General features: G+C 42.4%; 1 protein-coding gene across 10 annotated transcripts in view; it reads left to right on the top strand.

The window, feature by feature from the left end:
- The window catches only part of dmd (dystrophin), a 2,667,466-nt gene that overhangs the window by 1,879,941 nt on the left and 770,940 nt on the right, over nt 1-16,585 (top strand). For all 10 annotated transcript variants that reach the window (XM_038802261.1, XM_038802266.1, XM_038802267.1 and 7 more), the window contains 2 exons: nt 9,023-9,167; nt 15,752-15,901. In XM_038802261.1, the coding sequence (XP_038658189.1) occupies nt 9,023-9,167; nt 15,752-15,901 (295 nt within the window). The remainder of the gene's footprint in view (nt 1-9,022; nt 9,168-15,751; nt 15,902-16,585) is intronic.

Raw genomic sequence — 16,585 nt, 5'->3', positions numbered from 1 at the left:
ATCCACTGTGCCACATGTCGCCCTCCACGAGTTGTATTTTAAACTCAACCACTGTATTCGCTAAAGACAATCAATCTGACCTAAGTTTGTATTGTAACAAAGAGTTTACCAGGCGACACTAAAAGCTGACGAATAAAGTTCAGCGTAACTTTGCCAAAAAAAAGCACAGCCTGAATTTCTGTTATTTGGGAACTCGGAAGGCATAACGCATATCCAGGGTTCTGAATAAACACAGAGATCCATCAGTCACTTTGAGCACCATAAGCAACATTAATGTCATAATGGTTTTTAATGCTCAATATTAATGGTCAGGACTCATCTATGGCTGTAGATGTTAAACCTGATCTGCCATTGTGAATTTTGAAGATTGTGCTGCAAACAGGCGTTTCTGTGGCCGCAAACGTGACTTGAGGATGGTGTGTTGCCTCTCTGGTGTCAGGGTCCTGGATGTCTCTAAACGGCTGCAGGCATTCTGAAACAGGAGGGTAAACAGACAGATGTCATTGTCTACATTGGTACTAATGGCATAGGCTGAAGAGGGAAGAGGCCCTGCTAAGACAATTCAGGCAGTTAGGTTAGGAGTTAAAAAGCAGAACCTTTGGGTCGTAATCTCAGGATTACTCCACGTGCCACGTGCTAGTGAATCTTGGAATAGGGAGATAGTACAGTTGAACATGTGGCTAAAGAGTTGGTGTAGGAGGGAGGGCTTTAGATATATGGATTACTGGGATGTCTTCTGGGGAAGGTGGGACCTTTACAAGAAGGAAGGGTTGCACCTGAACTGGAGGGGCACCAATATCCTGGGCGGAAGGTTTCTAGTGCTGCTCGGGAGTGTTTAAACTAGTGTGGCAGGAGTTGGGAACTGGAACAGTAAGCCAGTAAGTCTAAAGACTAGGGAAAAAGGTGAGACTGAGCTAAACAGCGCAGAGTAAAGGCAGGCAGTGGGACTGTCGGTCTGGAGTGTGTTTGCTTCAATGCATGAGGTACAACATGTAAGACAGATGAACTGAGAGCATGAAGGATAGAAATGGCAGGATTTGGGAACCATGGATGACAAAGGAAATTGTAAGCTTAGTCAAAAGGAAGCATATGATAGGTCTAGGAGCACAGTGAAATTAGGAAGGAACGTAAATGTGGAAAGAGGAGGGTGAAAAGAGATGTCTTCAGCAATCATGGTCAAGGAGAATCCTAAGGCTCTTTATGCATATATTAGGAGCCAGAGGGTAGCAAGAGGAGGCCCACTCAAGGGCAATGGAGGGAAGCTTTTGGAAAAGAAACCGAGGGACAGGATATATGCTCATTTGGAGGAAAATGGACTGGTTAGTGACGGGCAGCATGGTTTTGTATGGGGAAGGTCATGTCTCACCAACTTGATTGAGTTTTTTGAAGAGGTGACAAAGAAAATTGATGAGGGAAGGGCTGTGGATGTAGTTTATTTGCACTTTAGTAAGGCATTTGAGAAGATCCCACATGGCAGACTGGTACAAAAATCACATAGGATTCATGGTGGGCTGGCTAGATGGACACAGAACTGGCTTGGTTATAGAAGATAGAGAGTAGCAGTGGAAGGGTGTTTTTCAGAATGGAGATCTGGAGCTAATGGTGTTCCGCAGGGATCAGTGCTGGGACCTCTGTTGTTTGTAGTCTATAAATGATCTGCAGGAAAATGTGGGTGGTCTGTTTAGCAAGTTTACGGATGACATTGAGATTGGCGGAGTTGCTGATAGTGCCGAGGATTGTCAGAGATTACAACAAGATATAGATAGATTGGAGACTTGGGCTCAGAAATGGTAGATGGAGTTTAATCCGGACAAATGCGAGAAGATGCATTTTGGAGGATTAACTCTCGGTATGAATCGTACTGTAAATGGCAAAATCCTTAGGAACATTAACATACAGAGGGATATGGGCATGCAGGTCTGCAGTTCCCTAAAAGTGGCATCACAGGTTGCCAAGGTGATTAAGAAGACATATGGCATGCTTGCCTCCATCAGCCGGGGCATTGAGTACAGGAGTTGGGAAATCTTTTGCAGCTATATAAAACCTTAGGCCTCATTTGGAGTATTCAGTGCAGTTTTAGTCACCACATTATCAGAAGGACATGGAAGCTTTGGAGAGTGTGCAAAGAAAGTTCACCAGGATGTTGGCTGGTCTCGAGGGTGTTGGCTATGAGGAGAGGCTGAATAAACAATGATTGTTTTTGTTGGAATGACGGAGGCTGAGGGGAGACCTGATAGAGGTATACAAAATTGAGAGGCACACAGGGTGAACCGTCAGAGGCTTTTTCCAAGGATGGAAGTGTCAATTACAAAGGGGCACAGGTTCAATGTGAGAGGGGAAAAGTTTAAGGGAGATGTGCGGGTAAGTTATTCACGCAGAGTGCCTGGAATGCGCTGCCAGAGGATGTGGTGGAGGCAGTCAGATTAGCAACATTTACGGGGCATCTGGATGGATACATGAATAGGGATGCAATAAAGGGATACGTACCGAGTAAGGGTAGAAGGTTTCTTTTAGTTAGGGCATCATGATCGGCACAGACTTGGAGGGCCAAAGGGCCTGTTCCAGTCTTGTACTTTTTTTTATTCCTAGTTCTTTGATTATACTAATATCTAGAAGTATTGTGCTGTGTTATGTTTGCACAAGAACAGTGACTGCACTTTAAAGTAATTAATTATCTGTGAAGGGCTTTGAGATCTTTGTGTGAGACTTGATGGTGCCATGCAAGACCTTTATTTCTCAGTTTAAAAAAATCAATGTGGCTTTTACTTTTATTATCAAAATAATTATTTAATTTGCTATTCTCTTGAAGTTCTCAGACACTGGGAAAGTTTGTCTTAATTTACCACACGTAAAATATCTCATAGTAAAAATAATCAAAATGGTCTGTTACATTGAGTCTTGCAATAGTAAGAAATTGAAACCACAGGCTACATTTTCCTCTTTGAAGAAGGAATCACAAGTTCAGCAATTTCATGACTTTGTGTTCCAGCCTCCTGTCCAACAGTGTCCACCCACACTATTTTCATGACAGGTTGCGGGGTGGGAGGGTTGGGGGTGGGGGGCATCACCTCCTGAAACAGTCCTGAGGTGGAAATGGAGACAGGCAGATGCTGAGGTAGGCATGTTAGAAAGCCTTCCTTGGTTCACTTGGACATCTTCCCAGTTCTGCACATGAGTTAGTCACCCAAGCCCTCACCTCCCCTGCCCCGGCTCACTCCAAACCTCCACATTCTCTCATTGCCCTCATATTCACTCCATATGTCCACAATGCCCATGAATCCAGTATATACAATGGGCAAAATATGGACCTTGTAATAACACTGGGAAATCGTTGAGATACTCAAAAGTTGTCATAATGAACAAAGCATCTTCAAAGACCTCTTTCAAAAATATATTGCTCTAACAAGCTGATAAAATTGTGAATCTAACCATTGCTCATATTTCCCTTGATGTGGAGATGCCGGCGTTGGACTGGGGTGAGCACAGTAAGAAGTCTTACAACACCAGGTTAAAGTCCAACAGGTTTGTTTCAAACACGAGCTTTCGGAGCACGGCTCCTTCTTCAGGTCACCTGAAGAAGGAGCCGTGCTCCGAAAGCTCGTGTTTGAAACAAACCTGTTGGACTTTAACCTGGTGTTGTAAGACTTCTTACCATATTTCCCTTGACAGCTGTGCCAACAACCCTTGCTGACCTGAATCCATTGTTGGGGGTTGGAGCTCAGCCAACCATTCAAAATGTGACACTATTGCATAACTGTGTCATGAAGCCTCCAGAGATAAATGTATTAAAGCCTTCAAAGTACAATTCAAAGACTGAACAGATTATGGACAGGTCAATCAAAGAAGTCAGCCATCTGTTGCACAGGTTCAAAGGCTGAACAGATTGCTGACCTGTCAATGAAAATATCAAAGCACAGGGTGTTACATTTTTTTCAAATGTATTTTATTCCAAACATGTATCAAAACAGGTTACAGCAAATACAAACTCCAGGAAACATATTTCCCAGCAATCAACTATACGGTCTGTACAGATTTTTCTCTTTTTTCCGCCGTGCAATCAAAAGAGGCAAAGGCCATGACATTGGCCTTCCTCCTCTCCATGAGATCCGGTTTCTCTGAAACCCCAAATATCACCACCTCCTCCTCCACTATAGTGGTAAAGACCAATTTTTCGTAACCCCAAAACATGTGTGCGTGATTCGGTGGCCCCCGCCCACACCAGTCACACTCATCTGCTACCCCCTGGAAGAGCCCACTCATTTTCACCGAGTCATATGCACCCTGTGCACCATCTTAAATTGTATCAGGCTCATCCTTGCACAAGAGGAGATCCCGTTTACCCTACGCAGTGCCTCACTCCATACTCCCCCAAAGAGCACTTTAACCGTTGAATAAATTGATGCATCATTCTCCACATTCAGAATGCTGGTCAATTGAATAGTCACTTCTGTTCTTTAAAACAACATCCTATCACCAATCACCCCATTAAAAAATACTTATCGTACCGCATTACACTTGGCATTGCATTATGACATGTGAAGTTAGCAAAATTCTTTTCAATTTATTTGCCTAAAGTTTCCTGATGCCAGAATAGGCTTCTTCAATTGTTCCGACCCAGTGACTTGGGAAGAGCCGTGTCTCCTTCAGAAGCTGTCCCAACTCCATTGGCTAATTGCAAGGGTTCTGAAATAATCACCTCCCACAATCAATCTGCCTGCTTCAGGCTTGCTGTGCAATCCTTGTGTGTCTTGTGACTCACACCTTCATCCCACACCCTCAGAAATACCACACAGTAGCAGGAATCCTGGAATCAGGTCCTACCCACCTCCTGTTCCCTCTCCCTATGTGAGTTTGCCTCTCATCAGGACTGAAACTCTGGGCCAAAATCTCTCATCTTATTTATTACTTAATTTGAACCCTTGAGGTAATTGTACCGCATAGATATTTTAAGGTATTCATTTTCTCCATTTATAGGTGATGTGGGGGAGATGTCAGACTTGATAAATAAGGATTCCACTTTTAAACCAAATATCAGAATTGAGCACTCAACAAAAGCATCATGAGTTAATAATGAAGTGGTGCTTCATGTGGACAGCCTTAAAATTGTGACTTGGAGTATGTGTATAATACAACTATTGTTGATGTGAAGTAATTTTGCTTCACACTGATGCGACTGGTACAATGCAAATAAAACCCTAATCGCAATAAAAGTCTGACCTGAGAGAAAAACAGAATGAGAATCCCTTTAGGGTCTTATCACCTGATTTAAACTGCACCAGTTTAATGTTATTACAAAATCAACTGCTTTGCGCCGAGGGTAAACTGGTAGGATAGTATTTTTTGTTCCTGTGTTCGCCAACCCATGATTTAAGTTCTATTCACTAAATTCACAGGCTGGCAAGAACCGAAACACAAAATCCTGGCGGTGTAGCAAATGCACCCCCAATGTTGCCCTCATCGGATTTACTAAATTGCTGTTACATTGTACTGTGGTTCTGTACTGGTTGGGAAGTAATTTGAGAATGTGCAGAAACCTTCCATGCAGAACCGCAACAATTAACAGAGAGCAGACTTTGATCCCAGCAGACCATGCCAGATTCAAAGGCAGCAACAACTTGCATTGATAAAGTCATTTTGAAGTAAGAGATATCCCACAGTCCTTCATAAATAGACTTTAAAATGGACTTAATATTGAAAGGAAGCAATTAGGAGTGACTCAAAGCAAGGAGATGGATCTTGGGAGAGAACTACACTAGATGCAGAAACATATTCATAGGGTACATTGGGAGGTGCAAAATGGAACAAAACTCACGTTGTCCTTCCAGCATTTATAAATATATCATTGCAAATAAAAGGCCCTTTTATGACTCCTTTCCCTCTATTTAATGCAAACAGATGACATATTGGGTACAACTACAATTTTTCCCACGACAGGGGCCGGGATTCTCCATCCCGAGTCCATCTTGTTACCGCTGCCAGCGAGAACGTAGAATTTGGTGCTCAGCCAAATCTCCATTCACTGCAGCGGGACCGGAGAATCCCGCCGACATGAAGGAATGAAGAATTCCACCTAAGTTCACTTCCATTGTTGTCCCACAGTAAATACATTATTTCATGTGTCATTCATGAAGTAATTCCCAATTGGGACCCCCATACAATAATAAAGATATTGAATTCCAATGTCATCAAATTGGAGGTCAGTTGCCTTGAAGTAATGAAATTGGTCACAGGTCTTTGTTTAGTGCTTTCAACTGCACATTAAATATGAATTGTCAGGTTTTTTTTTAAGCTACCATGGGTGTTTTTGGAAGCCAGCAGTTCTTCCAAATCCGATAAGTTGTCATGCGCACTGAAGGTCCACCAGATCTTATGAATCAATGGCCCATAATTTGCGGTCAGCAGTAAAATGACGGTTCTTACCATTGGCCTCAAAAATCTGCGCTGAGTGATTGTGCAATTTTTACGGTGAGAATTTAAACTCTTCTCATTATGAAATTAATTTGGGTGCTGTTCCTAGCATCATGAAGCTATCCAAACATTAAAGAATTTTCACAGGCACTAAACAGAATAAAATCATGCAGCTTTCTGAACAAAATTACAGAGAGCAAAATAAAAGTTTTAAGACACATTTGGGGTTAAAGTTGCAATATCATGAACAATGTTTAGAGGTTTTATTTGCTAAAAATCTAATAATTAATCATAAAAGGGGTGCATAATATAGCCTATAGTGGAACTGTGAATGACAGACCACAACTTCAGGATTTTTGCATTCATCTGCTTCTGTGCCAAACCTTGAAGTTATGGTCAGATTCAGAGAGGTAAATAATTTGCTATCAAAAATGCACAAACCAAGTCCATTCGGCCAGGATAAGATGGACTGTGGAAAAATCAAGTCTCAGCATCCGACAACATTGCTAAATGAGTGAGATCTTATTGGAAATAGTGCCCCGGCAAGAAACTAAGAATGGCAAATTTAGGGTGGAATTCAACCAGTAAATTTCTACGGGCACTATCCAACGGCCACACTGCACCCGAAAGGTAGCTCGGACTGGCGCGTGGCTGATAAAAGCCAGGAGACCACACTCCCGGGATCTAGCCGACTTGCAATGTGTCGCGACATCTCTTTTTTAAAATTTAAAGTACCCAAAAAAAATTTCTCAATTAAGGGGCAATTTAGCATGGCCAATCCATCTAACCTGCGCACCTTTGGGTTGTGGGGGTTAAACCCACGCAGACATGGGGAGAATGTGCAAACTCCACACGGACAGCGACCCAGGGCCAGCATTCGAACCCAGGTCCTCAGCACCACAGTCCCAGTGCTAACCACTGCGCCACATGCCGCCCTGCCTCGCGACATCTAACGTGATCTCGTGAGACGTTACAATGTAAATCCTGCCCATTGTGGGCAGGATCACTTTTTAGCACATCTGCACATTAGAGCAAGGCAGCTAGTCTCATTCTAATGTGCAGATTCCTGAGGTGCCCGAGGCATGGGATCTATCCCCTTTTCCCTGGAGACCTTGGGCGAGCGCAGTTCAGGACTAGTCCCACAAACGGGGACCAGGCGGAACGACACTCATGGGGGTATCCCAGGGATTGGAGGCCCCCAGGTGCATACCCTTTCGACAAGGTAGGACCCTGGCACTGCTGGTGCCATCTGGGCACACTGCTTTTGATAGCCTGGCACCCTAGCAGTGCCACCTGGGCGCCAGCCTGGTACGACCAAGGTGTCAGGTTGTCACTGTCAAGGTGCAAAGCTGGCATTTCTGCCTCCTGGTAATTGGGATAGGTTGAACTGGGCGGGTGTTGAGGGGATGAGGGTGTGCAGTGACCCTCCCACGGTGCATTGCGGTTTGGAGGGGGTCGGGTGTCACTTGGAGGCCTTGGAAATCAGGACACCATTTAAAAATAGCCTCCCGATCTCTCACTACACTGAGGAGTTCCGGCGAGCAGAGCTCCTTGGTGTAGAAAACAGGTCTATGTTCAGCCTCAGCCGCGCGTTCCCTGCCGAGGCCCCTTGTTTAATGCGAGTGGTGTTGTATAGCCATGTATTTCTCTGCGCTGTGAATGCCAGGAAACACGTGGCTAAATGCGCTCGCTATGGGGCTTTATTCCCATTCACTTTAGTCCAGGTGCAGGTGAGATCCAGATCCAGGCGTCTTGCAAGGGGTTCGATTGTATCTCGCGAGAGACCTCTCGCGAGATTGAATGGCCTCATTGCGGCAGCGAGTCAGGTGCGACGAGGCCAGTAAATCATGCCCTTAATATCCAACAGTATTTGGTTTAAATCTTTTAACCAAGAAATCTGGAAGGTATCTTTATTGTCAATGTTCTACTGGACCTCAGTATTACTAAAGATCGGATATAATTGATAAGCCATGTAGAAATGGTTAGTACATCCAGGGGAACTGGATGAGATGTCAGTCATCATCTACAATAACCATCAGTCTTTCCAACAGTTTGAAAAACAAATGGCAAGGTATTTACAAATGTTGAATTCTATTTCCGTCACTAATCCACATTCAAACCCCAAATCAATGAGGATCTTTTTCTGGATGTTTTTTATTTATATAATTTATGTATGCCAAATACTTTTCTCTGAGTGAATTACACAGGTGTAATGAGAGATATTGTATGATGCAGTGATGCAAAGTACTGATTAATGCTGGGGCAATTCTGACATCAGAAAATGAAAAATAAAAAGTCAGCAAGACGTAGTTTGTTGTATTTATTCGTGTGATATACTCATTCCAGGCAAAGTGAGAAAGCTCTGTAGTAAATTACGTCAACAATAACCAAAATAACTACTGCTGTATAAATGTTTTTTGCTTTGTGATTTGTCCTCAGTGTTTAGCAAAGGCCCATCCATGATGGTTGGTTTGTCTGACTTTATAAAAATGTAGTAAATTTTCCAGCAGTGCAAGTAGAGACTGAAGGACTGACTATAGAAATGTAATTGCAGACAGTCGTAATTCCCAAATAGAATGCATGCGAGTAATCTTCATTATTGTACCTATGACAGGTCAGAGGAGGAGAAAAATATTACAGAATTACAGAAAGATTTGAATGAATATCTCTGTTGGTTGGAAGAAACAGAGAGTATTGTGGGAATAGAACTTGATCCTGGAAATGAGCAGCAGCTAAGAGATTCGCTGGAGACAGTCAAGGTAACAGACCTGTTTGCGAAAATGAACCTATATTTCCTGTAGTGTCAAAATAATTCTCATTCAATCTGTTCACTGTAAATTTACATGTGCATTATTAGAAAATTCCTTTGAAAAGCACTCCTCACATTATAAAAATCTATGAAGCCTTTAAAATTATGCATCATTTCAGAATAAAATTATAAAATCAATCATATTTCCAGCAATGGTCCAATGGGTTATAGAATATCGATAGTCAGAAACATGACATTGAACAGCACCATTCAAAAAAGATCCAAATTTGATCACATGCACCATGTTGCAACTGGATCTGAGCAAGGCAAATATGCCCTTGTTGTTCAAAGGCAATTAAGGATCCTATTTCTGATCACAATGCATTGATCCTCAGCTAGAAAAGTCATGTATGTAAGCATCGATGGACATGATTCGGCTCCCCTGTGGTGACACAAACTGCTTCTTATATTTGCTCTTTGTCGGCCCACACGGAAGCCTAGCCAGTTGGGAAAGGTACTGGAAGACCTGTGATATCTGTATAGCTATAAATAGCATGAGGAGGGATAATATGAGATACTTGGATGAGCAATGCAAAACACATGCAAAGTTCTTTATAAGTGTGAAAACTTCTGTTAACATTGTTGTATATTTTTGAAGAATATTTCTGCATTTAAATGTATGTGGCTAATATGGACATTTTCTTTATAAAAATTGATTTTAATTTTATGAATTTCTTTGGCACTGCTGATATAGAACATAGAACAGTACAGCACAGAACAGGCCCTTCGGCCCTCGATGTTGTGCCGAGCAATGATCACCCTACTCAAACCCACGTATCCACCCTATACCCGTAACCCAACAACCCCCCCCCCCCCCCCCCCCCCTCTTAACCTTACTTTTTAGGACACTACGGGCAATTTAGCATGGCCAATCCACCTAACCCGCACATCTTTGGACTGTGAGAGGAAACCGGAGCACCCGGAGGAAACCCACGCACACACGGGGAGGACGTGCAGACTCCACACAGACAGTGACCCAGCCGAGAATTGAACCTGGGACCCTTGAGGAGAAAAGAATTAAAAGTGTTTCCATGTAAAACCACATGATACCAAAATTTGGAAAAAACACAAAATTCAACAAGTGCTGAATTTTTGCTCTAGATGTGGGTAAATTCCCGACTCCGCAAACCCACCTCAGGAGAAATTGTCCCAAATCTTTGGATTTTCATGTGCAAACAGAAGCCATGCCTGTCAACATTGGAAAGTTACAATGAAAAAAACAAAATGAAAAACAGCCCTCTAGTTCTCACCATTAACACAACCCCCTCACTCCCCATGTCCATCCACACCAATTCTTGCCTGCCCCAGTTACTGTTATTCATACCCTCCATGCCAATATAGGCACCCCACATGCCCATGGCCCAATATAGCCTCTATGCCAACTTAGTGCTAATTTATGCCAGCCCATGACCCCCTACTCATTCCCATAGCCCTTTTATAGCTCTTATGTCAACTTAGTCCCAACTCATGCCAACCCTTGTCCCTCCACCCACCACCCTATGACCTTATACTCTCCACATCAACTCACTCAGTATTAAACGTGCACAGACCTCAGGAACCATGGTGAGAATAAATAAAGTAAAGATTGAAGTATCTATTGCAGATTTCACTCTATTTTAATAAACAATCTCATTGATAGCATATAATTGCATTCAAGAACACAATCCCTTACAAAAATATACAGTTGTAAGCATAGTCCCACATCAAAGATAGCTAAGTTCTTCCACTTGGAGCTGTCAATCAAACTATGAACTTACAGACCCACCATTGTGTTAGTTGTGGAAGCAGCATTATTCATTATGTCAGCAAACAATAAACTAGCGAACATTGATTTATTACTCAACAGCAGGCTGGATATTTTGTTTCAAATAAAGGTAAAAGACCTGGGGATTGAAATGGCTTGATAGTGCCACAGAGCTTATCCACTTTTCACATACCTTCACGCCTACTCTTAATAATTTCAAAGGGCTGCCTGACCACTCCCAACAGCATCTGACTTCTCCAAAAGGGATACCATGCCTCTCAAAAGGGCACGCTACTGTCCAGGAGGACACCTTACCTCTCCAAATAACTTGCGCAGTTTTCGACCTTCTCCTCAAATGCCTAAAGCCTACAAATTATGCTATGGAAATCCCAGTAATGGAAAATGGTTCTGTGAGCAGCCTCACAGGATGTGCAAAGTACAACCTGCCCCCTTTCTTTCCCACACACAATCTGGGTGAAAATTGTGGGTGCTGGGTTCGGAAATGGCAATTCCAGAATTGGAGCTCCAATGCCATTTTGACTAAAGCGCCTAGCTCTTCCGTCTCAATGAAAATTCAGGCTGAAGAGTTACATCTCACGTAATTTACCAGCCTCTTTGAAGTCTTTTTCTTGATTACAAAATAAAGGAAATTTTTAGAATCATGATATTATTTATCACAGAATTGTTAGGTGTAGAAGGATACCATTTGGCCCATCGTGTCTGCACTGGTTCTCCAAATGACCATCCTGACTAAGTGCCATTCCCCGCCTCTTCCCTGTACCCCTGCACATTGTTTCTATTCAAGTAATCAATCAAATTCCTTCTTGAATACTTTGGTTGAAGCTACTTCTACCACACTTTTAGGCAGTGCATTCCAGACCTGAACCACTCGTTGTGGGAAACAGTTTCACAGTCGCTTCTTTTGCAATTCACTTTATATCTGTGTCTTTTCGTTCTTGAACATTTTGCAAGCAGGGACAGTTTCTCCCTATCCACTCTGTCCAGACCCCGTATGGTTTTGAACAGCTCTATCAAATTTCCTCTCCGCCGCCTTCTCTCCGAGGAGAACAGTCCAACCTCTCCACTCTATCCTCATAACTGAAGTTTCTCATACCTGAAACCATTCTGGAAAACCTCGTCTTCACTTTTTCCAATGCGTCAACATCCTTCCTGTAATGTGGCACCCAGCATTATATATAATGCACATCAATTTACATCATATTGCATGCTCTGCAATCCTGTGTTGCCCATCATTCACAGAAGGCCTCTGGTGGACACCGGATGCTCCTTCTTCAGGGCCACCCAGTGCAAACTTAGCTATGGAAAGATTTCAAACATTCTCACACATTGAAAGGTAAACCATTTACTTAGAGAATTGTCATCACCTTAAAGTTTCTATAATGTATTTTCAATGCTTATTTAAATGCAAACAAGTTTGCTACGATTATTCCATCACAAAGCTGACAGTAAGTTGGCCAGCCTGAAATAATAAGAACATCATTCAGGATCCTAAAATCTCATATCCAAGATACTTACACTGCCATGCCTGCTGTGCATGTTGAAAAATAACGGATTTCTAACAATCTCTTCACAAAAGAATAGTTTATGTCTTGGATGTGGCACAAAGTATTCCACATAAAAATGTAACCACTTCAGTTTGTTGTGAATGTGCATTTGATTTTGTTATTACATTTTTGTTGTATTCGGCATTTCTTCTAGTTCATGAACTCTTCATGTTATATTGATTCAATCCAATTGAGGTGTTTGCTATGGGTGCGAGAACACAATGAAAAATAGAACAAGAGAAGGTCCTGAAGATAATAAAGTAAAATCATCAGAACACAATCTCGTATGATAATTAATGTTATGTACAAACATACAAGTTAGGAGCAGGAGAAGGTCATTCAGTCTCCAGGTCTGCTCTGCCATTCAATTAGTAATGGATGATTTGACTGTAATCTCCCGCCAATCTTGGATAACCTTTCATTCCCTTATTTAGCAAGAATCTATGTACTTCTGCTTTGAAACCATTGGAAAAACACTGCTTCCATTGCCTTTTAGGGAAGCGGGTTCCTAAGACTCACCGTCCTCTTGAGAGACAAAAGATTATTCTTGTCTCTGTCTTAGATTTCACCAAAAGAGGAAACATCCTTTCCACACCTACCCTCTCAAGACCCCTCAGGATCTTAGATGTTTCAATCAAGTTGCCTCTTACTCTTCTGGGCTCCAGCAGATACAAGCCTAGCCTGTCCAACCTTTCCTCATAAGACAGCCCACAATTTCCTGACATGAGTCTAGTAAACCTTCTCTGAACTGCTTCTCATGTATTTGCATCGTTAATTAAATGAGTAGACCAGTACTATACAAAATACTTCAGATGTGGCCACACCACTGTCCTGTACAATTGAAGCATAACCTCTTTACCTTTGTATTCAATACCCCCTCATAATAAATTGTAACATTCAATTAGTTTTCCTCATTACTTGCTGTACCTGCAAACGAGCCTTTTGTGATTCTTGTACTAGGCGACCCATGACACCCAGGTCCCTCTATCACCATTCAGATAATATGCTAAATCGCTGGCTTTTAAAGCAGGCCAGCGGCACGGTTCGATTCCCGTACCAGCCTCCCTGGACAGGCGCTGGAATGTGGCGATTAGGGGCTTTTCACAGTAACTTCTTGAAGCCTCCTCGTGACAATAAGCAAATTTTCATTTTTCATTTTTCATATTATTTTTCCTGTCAAAATGGACAATTCAACATTTTTTGTCATTATCCTCGATTTATCGGGGCGGGATTCTTTGTTCCTGCGACAAAGCGCCGGCTTGAACGGAGAACCCGCAGGAGGTTTACACGAAACAAATCGGCACCGGTACTGGTGAGGGGCTAGCACCAGCGCCGACCAAAACTCCCGCCACCCCCGCCAGAGACTGGTCATGTCCTGGGCTGCGTATGCGGATGGCTGTTGACCTGCAGTGGTCGCGCTGTGCAACTTGGCGCCGGCTGTGCGCAGACCCAACCCGCCATCCGCGACCCCACAGCCCACCCCCTGGCCACTCCCCACCAGTCCTCCCAGCTCTCGCAGAAGCCCCCTCCCCCGGCCAACGGCATGGATCTCGGCCGAGTGTGGCACCGCTGGACAGAGTCCACAGCCGCCACGCTGAGTTCACGATTTGTGTGAGGATATGCGTCCCGCGCCGTCGGGAACTCGGCCCATCAGGGGAAGAGCATCGCAAGTGGGCCGGCTAATGAGTTATCAACGGCATTGCGACTGCGCGTATCACGTTTATGTAATTTCAAAGGAGGCGGAGACCCGCAAACCGATGTCAAAACTGCACCGGTCTCGGAATCGATTCCCTGCCTGAACGCTGATTACGAGATTGGTGTCGGGCAATGGACAATTCCACCCCATATCTTTGCCCACTTGCTTAATCTATCGATGTCTTGTCATAGCCTCCTCATTGTTCGTCACCATTTACTTTCCAACCTATCTTTGTCTCATCAGCAAATTTGGTAATCATTCCTTGAGTACCTTCATCCAAATCATTTATATAAATTATAAATAGTTCAGGCCACAGCACTGATCCTTATAGCACACTACTCCTACATCTCGCCAACCAGAAAAAAAACATTTATGGCTACCCTCTGTTTCCTGTCAGCTAGCCAATCTTCTATCCAGTCCAATATGTTAACCTCTACGCCATAAAGATTTATTTTTGCAATAACCTTTGATGTGGCATCTTATCAATTACCTTCTGGAAATCTAAGTATAGAACATCCACCGATTCCCCTTTATTCACAGCAGATGTGACTCTTTCGAAGAACTCCAATAAATTGGTTGAATATGATTTCACTTTCACAAAACTATGTTGATTCTGCCTGAGAGTTTTTCTAAGTGCCTTGCCATAATATTTTTAACAATAACATTTTCTCTTTGGCAGACGTTAAGATAACTGGCCTGTAGTTTCCTGCTTTCTGGCTCCCATCCTTTTGAATAAAGAAGTTATATTTGCTATTTTCCAATCTAATGGCACCTTCCTCAAATACAGGGAATTCTGGAAAATTAAAAATGTTGCGTCAACTATCTCACTAGCCACTTCTATTAAGACACGAAGATGAAGTCCATCACGACTCAGGGATTTGTCAGCCTGCAGCTCCAACTATTTGCTGAGTACCATTTTCCCAGTATTTCCAATGTTCCTGAGTTCCGCCCTCCCTTCTAGTTCCTGATTTACAGCTATTTCTGGTATGTTACTTGTTACCTCTATAATGAAGACTGATGCAAAATACCTGTTTACTTCATCTGCCATCTCAACCATGCTTATTTCTGCTCTGGTGATGACTTAACTATAGCTGCAACATAACTGGTGTATTGAGGAGGTGTAACATTTTCTTTAACGCTGGGATTTCCCCCAAAATGGGTTAGAGCAGAACTTCTTGACACTGTTCCAACCCTATTGTAACCACAACCCATGTTCTTGGTCACACACAAATAGTGGATGAGCTATAGATTGTGTTGATTGGAGAGAGGTGAGAAAAATGTATGCTCTCAGTTTTATCAACAAGGAATCAGTGTTAGTCCTTCCTGCCCCACTTTCCTCTGAACAGGTTTGTAGGACCAGCTGAAAGCTAATGGATTCCTGGATTCCTCCAGCCCACAGTGTTGTTTAATCTTTAATCTCACCTTTTGTTGAACACTAGTGTTGCCCTTTTAGAAACGTATATGACATTTAATTTGGGACAAAAATAATCCACATATAGAAAATGCATTTCCTCTTTTACATTTTTCAGTTCCGATTGGCTGAATTTCCTCTTCGGAAAGCTAAATTGAAACATATAAATGAAAGTGGAGGAGTGGCACTCAAAAGCACATATCTGGTTCCAGAACAACGCTTTAAACTGGAAGCTGGGATCTTGCAAACTAATAATCGTTGGACCAAGGTATGAATATGTGTAAAAGTCACACATTTTAGATAATAGGAAACTGTGATAATTTTTAAGTTAATTAATCAATGTCGGAGGAGTGAATAGAATTTAAAAACTCAATATTTACTATTGCATAGTTTGTTTTTGAGAATTCTGTTTGTTTAATCTATACCATTGTCAGAAGCATGTTGTTATGAATTAGTGTTCCTCATTGGCTTAATTTCTGAACATAAAGCTAATGTTATTTAAAATTCTGCAATAGCCGCAAGTATTAATTCTCAGGTTATTGATTGAATTCAACCAGAAGCCTTTATTTAAAGGTTTTGAAAAACTTTTGTTTTAACCTTTTCAAGCAACTGCCACATATGACATGTTGCATGAGTTTATCATTGTTCTAGCTGTGCATCACAAACCTGTGTTGAAAATCACTCACAAACATTTTTCTCACCAAAAAAAGGATTGCACAGCTAAAATGCAAGAGGATGATGTACTTAATCTTACCACAAATTTTAAAAAATATATAAATTTAGAATACCCAATAATTTTTTTTTCCAATTAAGGGCCAATTTAGTATGGCCAATCCACCTAACCTGCACACCTTTGGGTTGTGGATATGAGACCCACGCAGACACGGGGAGAATATGCAAACTCCACACGGACAGCGACCTAGAGCTGGGATTGAACCTGGGACCACGGCGC

The sequence above is a fragment of the Scyliorhinus canicula genome, chromosome 7 (assembly GCF_902713615.1).
Source record: "Scyliorhinus canicula chromosome 7, sScyCan1.1, whole genome shotgun sequence".
Lineage (NCBI taxonomy): Eukaryota > Metazoa > Chordata > Chondrichthyes > Carcharhiniformes > Scyliorhinidae > Scyliorhinus > Scyliorhinus canicula.
This window is presented reverse-complemented; position numbering and strand designations above follow the sequence as displayed.